Consider the following 13,741-nt stretch of genomic DNA (forward strand, 5'->3'; position numbering starts at 1 on the left):
CTCTCCCTTTACTCGTTTACCCCATGGTAGGTAAATTTGGGTCATTCCCAACCTCTAATGGGCACAAGGGCTCCTTTGGCCATTGAGGCTGTACCAAAGTAGCAGTTAAAGTTTTTTGAGGCCTCCCCTCTCTCTGCTGCCAGGAGGGAGGGAACCACACTGACTGAGAAACTGTCTGGGACTTGGGCACTTCCCTTCCTTTTCCTTTCAGAAATGTTTTGATTAAACTAGCAAAACCATTCATTCTCTCCATCACTCCTTAACTTTATTTTTGTTACTTCTAGACAGCTTGGAACACCCTTTCCTAGGTAACATTCACTAAATGTGTCTCAGAAGCCAAACCTGCTGCCTCCCTGCACCCAAGTGACAGAGACGCTCCCCTGCAGTTGGGTCTGGCATTGCCTGGGGAGCACCAAAGAGCCCACCCACCTCCATTTCTCTGCCCCCTGCGTCTGGGAGTGCCATCCTGCAGCTGGCAATGATCCCTGCCTCACACGCCATGGCTCTCAGTCAGGAGGTGCCATCCCTGAGTCCCTGAGCTGAAGGGACAGGGAATGCTGTGGGGACACCTCTGTGGCCTCCCCATAGCAGTGGTTTAAGGGTGCTGACTGAAAGCATCCGCTGTGGCTGGGCAGCCATCCAAGCACGCTGGATCCAAGCTCAGTTGTGCTTCCACAGGGATCACACTCCTGGACCACACTCCTGGATCTCCAACCCTTGACTGCAGAAAACAAAATCCTAAAGCAGGAAAACTGCCCTTAAAGCTTGTTCCCTCTCTAGTTGTTCACAGCAGGGATAAGTAAGGCCTCATCTATAATCACCTAAAACCATCACATGATTCCTGCTCTGGCAGTACAACAGCTGAGCACGCTGCAGGATACACAGCAACACACATTGGTGATGCACCATTACACATTCCCCAGTGCAAGCCCTGTTGAAATGCTGCCATCAAATTATTTCAACTGATCAAATCAGGAAAAAAATAGAATATTAAAGCCCCAGATAACAAATTAATAAGAATAAAAGCATGTAGGTGAGAATTAAGAAGGCATTAACATTCTGATGGCATCTGCTGCCTAAATTAAACTACAGGGAAAAAAAAAAAAAAGAGTTCAGCTGACGCTCAGGATCAGGACAAATAGTTCTCAAATGGAAATTACAGTTTTGAAAATTATGTACCAAAAAAGGATCCAAATTAGGACATTTCTGATTTGTGAAGTTCTTTCTCCAGGTGGGGATCTCAGGCTTGACTGGAGGGCTGGCAACATGATTGGCAAGATGCTGGAATTGCTCAGTTCCTGCATCCCACAGCAGGACCAAACTGGCCCAGAGCCCAGCTGGGACAGTGTCTCGTCACTTCTCTGATCCCTCTGGGGCTCTGTCCCTTTTCGGAATTGGATCATATGGATATGGTGTGTAAAGTGTGTTTCATTCATGCAGACACCATCTTGGAAAAAGAGGAGGAATTAGGCCTGGATTTCCAAAGGAGTTTAGTGCTAAATTATGTGAATAACTGCATCAGTAATTTACATGAGCAGTTACTGTGACAACTAATAGTGAACAACTTAAGTAGCCAGTTGAGCATGTAATGACCTGAGTTATATGCACCATCATGTCTCTTTGGCACACCAAATTAGGTGTGCATACACATTTTGCATGCCCTGAAGGACTTCTACCTCAGCAACAGCCTTAATTTCACAGCACAAGCCTGATCTCAGCAGCCTAGCACGGCACAGCCAGTTTATGCAACACAAAGAGCTGGCACAAACTCCACAGCCCAGGTCAGAACGGATCCTCAGACAGCTAATTAATTTTTACTGCTCCTTTGTGAACTGTAAATTACCCTTCATTTCCTAGATTTCTGTCCCATTTTTTGCCTGCCTTTCTCTAGTGAAGCAGTAAAAAGGGAAAAGTGCCAGTAATGGGCTCTCGTTGTGATAAAAGCAGCCACGACTCACTCACGCTTTGAACAATGCTCTGCTTATGACCAGAATATAAAGGCAATTGGGTTTCAAGAAACTGTCCAGAGATAATGACTTTTCCTGTAGATGGGAGGATAGGAGGAATATTTTATAAAAAGAAGGGCGGGAGGAGTGTCTGGTTTTACAGGACAAACACAACTGAGTTCCTCTCCTGCTGAGGGTTAAAAACAAGATAAATGATCTTCACTTTAGAGACCAAGTTCATCAGTATTGCCTGCACAAAAGAGAAGGGAAACTGCTTACAAGGCTGAACTGCCAACAGCCTCCCCTTCTCATTCAGACAGGAAAGAAGAGCCTCTTCCCGAGAAAGAGTGACCTTCAGACCACACACACACCCCCAGTGTCTTCCGAGAGCAGCCCCTGAGCAAACGGTGCTGGAGCAAGGACAGGCACGGCTTTTCAGCACTGCTGTGACCCTGTGCAAAGACTAAAGCTGCTGATTCTGCTGAATCCAGAAAGCAGCACCCTGCCAAGAGAAAATCTACCAGCGTACACACTCCTGCAAGCCGTGGTTCCAGTCTGTGTTCTCTGCTGATGTCACTGTCCACAGAATTGTAGAATGGGTTGGGTTGGGTTGGGTTGGGTTGGGTTGGGAGGGACCTTCAGCTCACCTCGTTCCAGCCCCTGCCATGGTTGGGGACACCTTCCACTATCCCAGGTTGCTCCAAGCCCCATCCAACCTGGCCTTGGACACTTCCAAACATGAGGTAGCCAGTTCTGTGGGCAACAAAATTAATCTAAACCTTCTACCTGCAGCCGCACACTGATCAGAGGCAGAAGCAGCTGTCAGGAAGAGATCACAACACACCTGAGATGAACTTTGCACAGGCACTGCTGAAATTCAGGACAGATTTAGCACTGTGAGACTCATTTCACCCTTGTGTCAGGACACAGCATTCGCATTAAACCCGCAAATAACAAAAAGGTATTACAGGAATTTTCATGTGGTTTCATCTACCAAATGCCCTTTGAAAGGCCACAGCCACAAGAACACACAGAAGATCTCCAGGTCCCAGCTGTTGGGATGCTGCGGGAATGAGAACACGGCACTGCTGGGGTGCATTTATGGGGCCTTCAGCATTTGAGATACTTATATTGCAAAACACCACATTCCTCAGCTCTGACAGAGCCTCTTTTATCTCCGTGGCGGATTCCTGAGCCGCAGTTGCTGCCAGAGGAGGGTGCACAGTGAGTTACTGGCCAGGGACCCTGAGCTCCTCGTGCCTCAAGTCATTTACCCAGAGCACCAGTGACGTTATCGTGCTCAGCCCATATTTACTACAGCTACAAACTGATTCAGAGAAACCTGGAGTACAGGATTAATCATTACTCTTGGGATGTTGAAAATGGATACCAGAACGGACTTCCAAATTAGGTATCTAAAAGTCCTGCATCTCCCAGGAGAGCCCCATTACATCTCCCTACTCCTTCTAATGGAATCTATAGTATGTGAGCATGGCTTTGCCTCCCACAAGCCCTCCCTGCATAATTATCCCCAGCTCAGATTGCTGCTCTCTGTAATGGCTGGAGAGCCACTTTCTTCAGGCTACTGAGATGTAGAGAGGAAATGTTTATTGCAAAATGCAAGTCAACCACAGCCAGTGGGTCTGGGCCATGGTGGAGGGATACAGAAATGGCTTCTTCTTCTTTTTTTTTGGCCTCAGAAATAGAACTCACTAAAAATAGCAGTTCCACAGGAACAAGACTGCCTGAAAATAGCTGTTTCTCAGGAGCAGGGCTGGCTGCCTCTGAAAGAAGTAGCTATTAATGTATAATTGTCCCTGAGGCTGGTTTCTGAGAAAATGCTGTACATACAGAGGGCTGTAAAGAGATATGTTCACAGCAGGGAACACAGGCACCCCTCTCTTGTCAGAGGTCCAGTGAACTGCAGTAGCTCATATCAGTGTATTTGGTTCACTAATCGTAGGCACAGTTAGATCCATCTCAGCACTGGGAAGTATTTCCCTCTGTTCTGGTTAAGGCAGCACTCTAGGATGCTCTTACTAGCTAGACCAGTAAATAAGAAAACCTCCATCAGCTTTAACTGAATGTGCACCTCTCCCAGGACTGAGCAGCTCTGAAATCCCAGCACTTTCTTTCCACAGAAGATCCAAGAACTTTGTTGAATTGCAGGTTGTGCAATCTACTCCCAATTTCCTGCTCTACTCAGCACTTAAGAGTTTTCTTGCGCAGATGCTACAGGGCAATAAATCTTCTGAAGAATGGCTCTACATTTCTCCCACTATGGTGTTGCCTTTTAATGAGGAAAGACAAATTGCTTGTGAGATTGGCTGATTGGTTGGTTATTCCTTAAAATGTCTCACTCATCCCTCTCATAACACCATGGGTTCAACAGCTCATTTCTTCTGTCTTCGTTTTCCTTCCCAGCACAGCCAGACAATATCTATATCGAGGCCATTCTCCTCCTGTTCTTCTCCCCTTAAGGAAAAATCCATCTAGCCAAAAGCAGCAGAGATTATGAAAAGTCCAGAAAAGGCAAATTTTGGAAAGCAGCAGCTTTAAGGAAACTGCAGTGGGGATGAAACACAGAGGGCCTGGCTGCTGCCATCACTTCAGTCCTGCAACACCAGTGCCAGAAGCCAAAGTAGCCTCTGCTGGGAGCACCCCTGGATCCCAAAGGTGGTGGGACTGGGCTGGGTCATCACAGGATGGAAATCTCAGATTGCTCCTTCCAGGCTCTGCTCTAAATGCTGCTTCAAGTCATATCACTGCTCACTAGTGATCTGACACTTCAGCATTCCAGTAACAGGAGAAGGTGCTTTCCACAAGAAGCTGAAGTTCTACCCTCCGAGTGGCCCAAGGCTGGTCTTGTACCTTGAGAAATTACTCTTTCTTTTCCTAACAGAATTAAAACAAATAAAAAAAATAAATGGCACCCTTCTTGTCCTTACCCCAGGCTGCAGTTTCCAGCATGGAAACCAACTGGTTCCCTGGGAAGGTTTACATTGCATGTGCAAAGACCAACATTCCCAGGCTTCATTTGATCCTCATTTGCTTAGGAGAGGGAACCAGAGATGCTGCAGCCTGGATGATTTCACATAATTACAACTGCAAAACATCTAAAATACAACATATACAATGCCAGAAGTGTGGTGCCTGATGAGGCCCAGTAATACTGGAGCAGGTACACACACCCTGTCACACAGCCATGACATCCAGCCACACCATTCTGATCCTTCCCTTCCCTGTTGCCAAGGGGTTTGTTATATAACTGCACACATAAAGGGAAAGATCTGTAAAATATACAGACACAAATATGCTCCTTGCTTTGTTGTTTTGCTAAAGTTTTGAAAAATGTCTTGGGATCCTCAAAACCAATAGCCCATGAAAGACAGAGTACTTGATTCCTGTTGGATAGCAGCAGGATGAGGATTTTTTTCTGCAGCTCAGATCAGTTTGATTAAACAAGCATTTTGTTGCAGCCGTCATACAGTGCTCATTAAAAAATACTCTACATTTGTGTAGCATTTATCATCCAAGAATCTCATCATGTTTTACAAAATGTAATTAATTAAACTTTACAACTTCCCCCAGAGAGGGATAAGGAAAACGGAGAGCTGCTTTAATCCATCACTGAACTGCAGCAGGTGCTGGGTTAGAGGAAAGCAGCTTTTCAGCAGCACACAGCAGCACTGGATCAAGAAGAGAACATCTCCAGGCAAAGTCACTCAGGGAATATATCCCACACCTTGTGTTTGCATGAACTGTGCACTTCCACGAAAGGTTAAATGCCAATTCTTGCAGAGAAGAGGGGGATTTTTCATCCCCACCCCTCTCCCCAGGTTTGTATCTGAGGCACCCGGCAGCACAATGCCTTCCACGGAATCCCAAGCAGTGCTAAAGCCCAGGGGCACCCACGACCCTGCTGGAACCCAGGAGGCAGAAGATATAAAGCCACACAGCTACAGATTGCATCTCACAGTCCTGGAATGTTGTGCAAGCTGGTGCTTAAAGTGGAGGGAGAGTAAAGTCCCTTTAATCCCTCGCTTACTTCCCTCTCCCCTCCCCATCCGTAAATCCACACCTGTTAAAGGTCACCCTGAAATGAAATACATTTAAATGCTTCCTGCTGCTGCTTGGCTCCCCTGTCCTGGTCTCCTGTGATCCCTCCCAGTGCACACTGCAGAGCAGAGGGAAGGGGGGTGCCCACGTGCCCTGCTTGAATGTCAGTGTCTCATGGCTGAAATCCCACCCCACTCTTGGTGATCTTTGGAGAGGAATCTCCCTCTCACCCTGCCTTTAGGAGCAGATAGGATAACAGGGCCATGGGGCAAGCCTGATTAGGCAGATCTGTTATGCCACTTTCACTACCTAGGAAAAAGGTAGAATTTGATCTGGTGCAGGCTGGGGAGGGAATGCAAAGGATCGTTTTAGTGAGAAAGTATGGCAACAAAACCTCGGGGATATGTGCCAGGAGAGAATGATGCAAACAAACACATGGAGGGGGATGGATGGAACAGCACCAATTCATTCACCAGTGATCAACAGAGCTGTGAAACCAATGGCAACTGCATGTATGGATTAGAGAAAGAGCCTTTGCCTAACCCTGGGATACAAACCCTTCCAGCTCTCAGTGGGAAGATGTGTTGGGTTGAGACTGGCTGTGGTCTGGGATCTGCAGGAAACAACATCAACAGGTGCTACAGGGCTTTGGAGGCAATAATTCCCAAAGCCACCAGTGCCTTTGGTCTGAGTGAGGCTCAGTGTCAGCAAGTGAGCTTCTTCCAAGAAACAAGGTAGGGGAGAGAGAACAGCCATTGGCTGCTTCAGCTGGGAAGGTCAGAGAGACAAATTCCACATTTATTTTCATCAGACATAAATGTGGGAAGAGAGAAGTACAAGGATTGTGCTGGAGGAACTGACAATGGATTCAAAGATGATAACAAGGTGATTTATTTTAAACCTCTGTCACATCATTTAATTAGTCTCCAAACCCTCCCCTGATAATATGAGGCCCATTTGTACATCCTCCCTGCTGGCCCGCTCACACTTAGCCAAACAGACACATGGATAAAATGGAATTTATCACACCAATCTTCTCCCACTAATGAAGGCAGATCGCCCTGCCCTTCTGGACTGATATCACTATGCCATTCCCAGTGGGTACATGTCTTTCCTCTTTTTAGCATGAAGAAACTGGGTTTTACTGGTCCCTGGTTCTATTTTCATGTTTGTCTCTGGGAAGCAGCCTCAGATACAGCTGTTGCTGCAGCAGATTTATCTCTGTGAAAATTCCTGCTTTGGTTTTGCAAGTGTTTTAATTAACGTACATTATTTTAGTACACTTTACTACTGATAGCATGTAATTATCTCCCCACAGGTATATATTTAGCTAACCACCAGGCTGATCAAAGACTTATAAAATAAGGTACTTTTGCAACTAACACCAGATACAAGCAAAGGCCAGCAAGGCAGGACCAAAGGAGGAGGGAGGAATTCCCCCTCCCCACTCCTAAACCCAGGGCTCAAATTTCACCACTTAAAAAGATGATCACAACATTAATGTACACATTTTATCACAGGAGCATGAAGATGCATCAACACTCAAGTGCTGTGAAGGAGAAAAGAACTATGTACATGCTAAACTATTAATCATTGGTAAGTGATCTCCTCTGCAAAGTGTTTTGAGGTTGATGAAGGAAAATGGCTCTATAATAACACAGAGCAAGCAATCTGCTTGCAATCACAGGTTCATTCTCTCAACTGCTTTTGCCATGTCAATCCCTAGGTATTATTATCTCTGCAAGGCAATTCACCATTTCCTGAGGAGGTCTGGCCATGGAAGAGATTTCAAACTCCACACCCTTTTCTTATCCTATTCAACGCTGGAGTCTGGTTTCCACTGCCAGCACAATTTTAGATGAACGATGCTGAAACCCCAGCAGCTGCTCTGCTCTCACCACACCAGACTGTTCATGCAATTAAAAAATAACTGACTGGATGAAGCAACCTGGGGCCATAACTTTTCTCCAAATTACTGGCTGATAGAATGTGCATCTCTCTGTTGAGCTTCTGCAAGAGCTGGTAGCCTGTGATTTCTCTTTCTCCTTGATGGCTGCAGCTCCTTAACCTGTGCTGGTGGGAATTCATCAGATTGAAATGAGTGCTTTGGAGCCAAGAGGCTTCCTGTGCCAAACCACATGTTTCAGAACCGTATCTGGTCCACAAACCACTGAAGGTTTGATCCTTTATTAAAAGCACTGGGTGCTTTGTCATCAGTTTCAGTGGGCACGGGATCATTTAGGTAAATCCTCGTTTCTTGACCTTCTTGAAGGCCACTCTGTGCTCTCTCACACACCTGCAGACGCTGTGTCTGTGTATTCCTGCAGGACCACTGACCACCCACCCAGGTGAGACCCTGAGTCTTCAAAGGGTGGCACATGGAACAGGAAACATGATCCCAACCTCTGAGGGAGGCTGTTCTGCTTTTTATTTCTCCTTTTCAGCAACTCAGATGAAGTGTGACTTAACTTTTTGGGCCACATCTGAATCTTTGGACTAAAAGCTGCAATATTATGTGTTACCCTTGTTAGTAGAGAAAGGAAATCTCTTTTGTATCCATTGACGTCTTTTGCAAAATGCTCTGTGTTTTTTGAATTTATTTCTATTTTTATTTCTACTTCTATTATTTCTGTGCCATTATGTACAAACTTCACAGCATTTTCTAGAGAGGTCTTCACTAAGATGAAAACCTCAGGGCAACACTCCATTAGGCTTTTATTTTTAGAGGTTGGGTTAAACCTTCTTGAAATTGGTAGGTTTAACTGCATTCCTTTATTTAAGGTAGCTGAAGGAGACATTAAGTCTATTGCCACCCACAATACAAGATTGCTCAAGAACCTGAAGGCTCTGGCAGGACAATTTGGAGTAGGATATTAAAAGGAAAGAAGGTTATGTGTGGATGCTACGGTTCAGGTGGAGGAAGAGACAGAAAGACAGAGTACGGAAACAATCAGAGAACGGAAACTTCAAAGAGCCTGAACAATCATTGATGTAAGACCTGGACCGAATACAAGGATTTGGGGTCACATTGCTGCCTGGAGCAGGTGTGGAGCTCTAAGCATGGCAACTGGTTCTCAGTGTGTGAATTCTTCTGTGGTCAGGAAAAAAGGGCCACGAGAATTCTTGTAAGCAAACAGAAACACATCAGAAACATCTTTGTCACAGATCCTCCCATCTGGATCCACCAACAAGACCCTGAGTTTTGGCCAGCAGCACAGGTCAAAAGCAGGAAATGTGCAGCAAAACCTCCCGCACATCTGTACCATTCCACTCTTCCTGCTGGGTCAGGTTAAGGTGGCATAAAGAGAACAGCCCTGCTCCTCTCACCCTGCCAGCATGGGCAGCTCAGGCCAAATCTTGAGTCACTGCTGCCTCTAATTGAATTGGAGATGGATCCTCATTAAGGATGTCCATTCTTACCCTAACAATCCAAATTTCCCCAGATCTTGCTATAAGCAGTTTGAGCAGCTTTATGTGCTCCTCTGCTCTGCAGGGAACTCCTTAAAACGAGGCCCCCGCCACTGGCTTTCTTCCTGTAGGTGAATTAATCTGCCTTGCATGAGTAATCCTATTTAAAACAATAGGTTGCCTTGCAAGAATGAGGGAAGCAAGTTTGGAGCATGATTTTCTGCAAGTACTGTAAAAAGGGCACATAGTAGTTCATCAGGGGACACTTCAGCCATAAAACGACAGTTACCGGTAAAGTCCAATAATAAAATAAAGGATAATTTCATAAGAGGATTTTAAACTCATTTAGCAGGGTCTAAATCTGGAACCCTTTCTTCAGGTGATCAGACACACTATACATTCCTAATCTTACATTCTGTTAATAAGGAAAAAAAAATTGAAAATCAAGCAGCAAGCAATGTATTACGTCTGCCTTTTTAAAAAAATTATGTGATGTTATGTTATTTATGCTATGCTGTAGAAGTACTCAATGTAAATAAATTAATTTTGGTAAAATAAAAGGTGAAGCTAGACACAGATACCAGCTTCTGATGTGTGACACAGTTCCATGTATCTTCAGACAGCACAAGTCCCTCAGCTCATTTAATACCAGGTAGCAAAACCCTGCAGACTCCAAGAATCCTGCAGTGGCAGGAGGGAGGAGTATGGAATAAGACTCTGTGAGCTGAGAAGTAAAAGCTGCAGAGATTAGTGTTTATGTGGGAGCCCTGTGGGCTCCTTTCAGCGTCCTTAATTTAGTTTTCATCTCTGATCCGCTCTACCAGTCCTCTGTGGGATGGAGATTTCATATCCCGGAATCCCGGGGTGCTGTTTGACCTGTCAGGGGCAGCGGGGGAGCGGCTGCTCCCTGTTTAACACTGCAGCATTTTGCTTTTCAGCTTCAGCACAATAAACAACAACAAACCCTGACACTGCCATGAACCTGCACGGGAGGATTTGAAGCCTCTAGAGGTCACTACACGGGGACCATCAGCCGCAGCCGCTGCCTGCGAGTGACACCTGCTGGAGTCACACCTGGTGCCACCACCCAGGGCTGCAGGTGTGCCCAAACCCCCCAGCAAGGCTCTGGGGAAAAACAAAATAAATCTGGGTGGCTCTTTCCCGTTTTACTCTGAGCTGATGCAGCCTCACCTCAAGTTCTGCATGCAGTTTTGGGCACCACAATACAAGATGTAAAGCAATTTAAAGGAGGGCTACAGAGATGGGGAAAGGTCAAGGGGAGAAGCAAAACAAGGAGTGGTTGAGGTGACTTGGGTTGTTCTGCTGGAGGAGACTGAGGGGAGATTCATCAGGGCTGCAGCTCCTCCTGAGGGGCAGAGCAGGGCCAGCTCCAATCTCTGCTCCCTGGGAATGGCTGGAATGTCAGGGGGAATACCAGGAAAAGGTTCTTCTCCCAGAGGGGAGTGGGGCACTGACCAGGCTCCCCAAGAAATGGTCGCAGCCACTCTCAGGGCTGCACAGACTGCTCTGTGCAGGGCCAGCACAACTCTGTTCGACTCTGATCCTTGTGGATCCCTTCCAACTCTGGATATTCCTGTTTCAGGAAAATAAAATTTATATTTATCTGCACATTAACTGCTCAACCACTCTGGTTATACGGGTTTATTTACACTGTATACCCCAACCCAGCCTCTCCTTTTGCCTTTGACACCCTTCCAGAGGAGCTGGAGCAGAACACAGCATGTTCCCACAGGGAAAAGTCTTCAGTGGGCACTGAAAATGAACTTCTTACAGTACAATAAGTGTCAATTTCAATGTATTTTGCAGTATATGTTGTCTGTGAGCACATATTTACTGTGCTAGAGCTGTAACTTAAGAACACACTGGAGAAGGTTCATTTGTGGGACATCGACAAGATTGCTGATGGAGACGTGTGAAGATGCTGATGACAACTTGTGAATTTTTCTATATTTCCTCACAATCTGAAGCGCTGCAAGGAGGGCACCTGACACCCCGTAACGTGGGACGGTGCGAGGCGCTGCCCTGGGGGATTGAGGGACATGATCAGGAGTTGTTTACCATCCCCTGAGGAAGAGCACAGCTGATGAAGAGACCTGCTGGACTGCAAATGAAGGGAAAATCCCTCAGGTGCCCCAGCCCTCTGCCAGGCTGGCAGTGCCTGTGGCACCTGGGCCAGAGTGTGCAGCCCCCACTGGGAAATTGGCTCCCAGAGAGGAGAGCACAGAATCATGGAATGTTGAGGGATTGGGAGAACCTTAAAGATCATCCAGTTCCAACCCTCTGCCATGGGCAGGGATACTTTCCACCAGACCACGTTGCTACAATCCCTGTCCAATCTGGCCTTGGACGCTTGCGGGGATGGGGCAGCCACAGCTTTTCTGAGCAACCTGTGCCACAGCCTCACCACCCTCACAGGGAGAAATTTTTTCTGTATATCTAATCAAAATTTTCCCCACTTCCAATTAGTACCAATTACTCCTTGTCCTGTCCCTAGGACAGGCTGCACGGGCTCAAGGCGGCACCGGGACCGCCATGGTCCCTCCTGAAGGGACAGTGACACACCCAAGATGGCGGCGGCCCCGTCCCGCCCCCGGCCGCGTTCCCGCCCTTCCCTCCTCCCATGAGCCCCCGCGCGCGTCCCTTCCGGGCACACCAAGATGGCGAAGCCGGGTGAGTGCGGGGGGATCAAGGTGACCGCGGCGTTCCCCTCCTTCCCTCCCTCGGCCCCGCGCTGACCGGGCTCTCTCCCTCTCCCTGCCGCAGTTCTCCTCAAGGACACCAAGCTGATGGACGTGAAGCTGGGCCAGCTGGGCAGCTGGCTGGCTATGAGGGACTTCACCCCCGGCGGCATCTTGGGGGCCATCCGGAGAGGTGAGGGGGATGCGGGGAGGCCCGGAGGGTGCGGGACCCTCATTCCTTCTCCTGAGGGAGCCAGGGATAATAGCGCACAGTAATCCCTGCCTGTCAGAGAGGATGATGCCTGAGGGGAGGGTGTCTGGCAGCGCAGGGGCTGCTCCATGCCCAGTTTTGCCTTCCCAAAGCAGCTTCTCCTGTAACATCGTTTTTCCATCTGTAAATTTATTTCTCGTGTGGGTTTTATGCGCTAGATGTTTGTTCTCAGTGTTCCTTCTTGAATAAAGGGGAAATGGGATGCCTTTAGTCCTGAACCCTTTGGCTGGAAATCTTGGGGTTTCACAGCATCAAGTAAACAAAAAAGGATTAAAATGCAGTTGATCCCTAGAGACAGTGAAAGAGGAGACCGAGCCCTTATGGATCACTTGGGACCAATGTCATTTGTTGTAGATATACATGTGATTCGGGTAGATTTAAACACAAAATATCACATGTGTCTGCCTTTGATAATTCATGTGTGCATGTATATATTGTATGGAAGATAATTCAAAAGGAGCTTGAGCTCATGAAAGTCATAATAATATTTAGGAAAAAAATGGGAAAATGTGTTTTTTTTTTCCTTTTGTTTGTTTATTTTTTAAGGCTTAAGTCTGTTAACTTGGATCACCTTGCTCAACCAACACACAGGTTGCCTCCTCTCAGACTTGCTTCTGAGACCTTCAAATGTTTCATTAGCACCAATTTCTTTTTTGTGAATCCAGGCTGCTTCTTTTTCTCATAGGGTAACACACAACTCATCTGGCTGCTCTGAAACCTTTTCCTCCTCCACAGGTCACCAGAGATACTACAACAAATACATCAATGTGAGGAAGGGGGGCCTCGGGGGTCTCTCCATGTTGCTGGCTGGGTATATTGTCCTCAGCTACATGTGGAGCTACAGTCACATCAGTAAGTAAAAACCATGGCTCAGTGTGTGCAGGGCAGCTTGGAAGGTTGCCTGGGGGATAAAAACAATCACCTGCTGCTGCTTTTAGAAATAAAAGAAAGACTGTTGGCAATCAAACTTCTTTTAGCTTTAGAAAACTTGAATGCTGAGTATTTTCTTGGCAGTGAAGAAAGTTTAGATCTTCGTGTCTGTCTGACCTGACAGCACCTAGAAAATAAATGCTCAGGGGTTTTTCAGAATGCTTTCTTGCCTGCAATTTCAGGTGTGGTGCAGTTTTTTTCTTGTGAGTTCAGCAGAATTAACTTGCTGTGCTTTGCTGCAGAGCACGACCGCAGGAGGAAATACCACTGAGACCCCCTCAGAAGGTGAAGCTGCAGCTCCTGGCACAGCTGCCCTGACACAAGACATCAGAACTATTGGATATTAAACCTGTACTCTTGTGACCAATAATAAAGTGCATACACTTTACATTTCCTGAGCTGACATTCTCCTAATTGAGTTGTTAATG

The 13,741-nt window shown here is 46.7% G+C and overlaps 1 protein-coding gene across 1 annotated transcript; it reads left to right on the forward strand.

Moving 5' to 3' along the window:
• Positions 1 to 11,987: 11,987 nt before the first annotated feature.
• Positions 11,988 to 13,711, forward strand: ATP5MF (ATP synthase membrane subunit f). Its single transcript, XM_005487426.4, has 4 exons — positions 11,988 to 12,104; positions 12,198 to 12,305; positions 13,119 to 13,235; positions 13,556 to 13,711. The coding sequence occupies exons 1-4, from the start codon at positions 12,092 to 12,094 to the stop codon at positions 13,582 to 13,584; spliced, it is 267 nt and encodes an 88-aa protein (XP_005487483.1). The 5' UTR covers positions 11,988 to 12,091; the 3' UTR covers positions 13,585 to 13,711.
• The last annotated feature ends 30 nt before the right edge of the window (positions 13,712 to 13,741 follow it).

Source organism: Zonotrichia albicollis, chromosome 16, assembly GCF_047830755.1.
Source record: "Zonotrichia albicollis isolate bZonAlb1 chromosome 16, bZonAlb1.hap1, whole genome shotgun sequence".
Taxonomy (NCBI): Eukaryota; Metazoa; Chordata; class Aves; order Passeriformes; family Passerellidae; genus Zonotrichia; species Zonotrichia albicollis.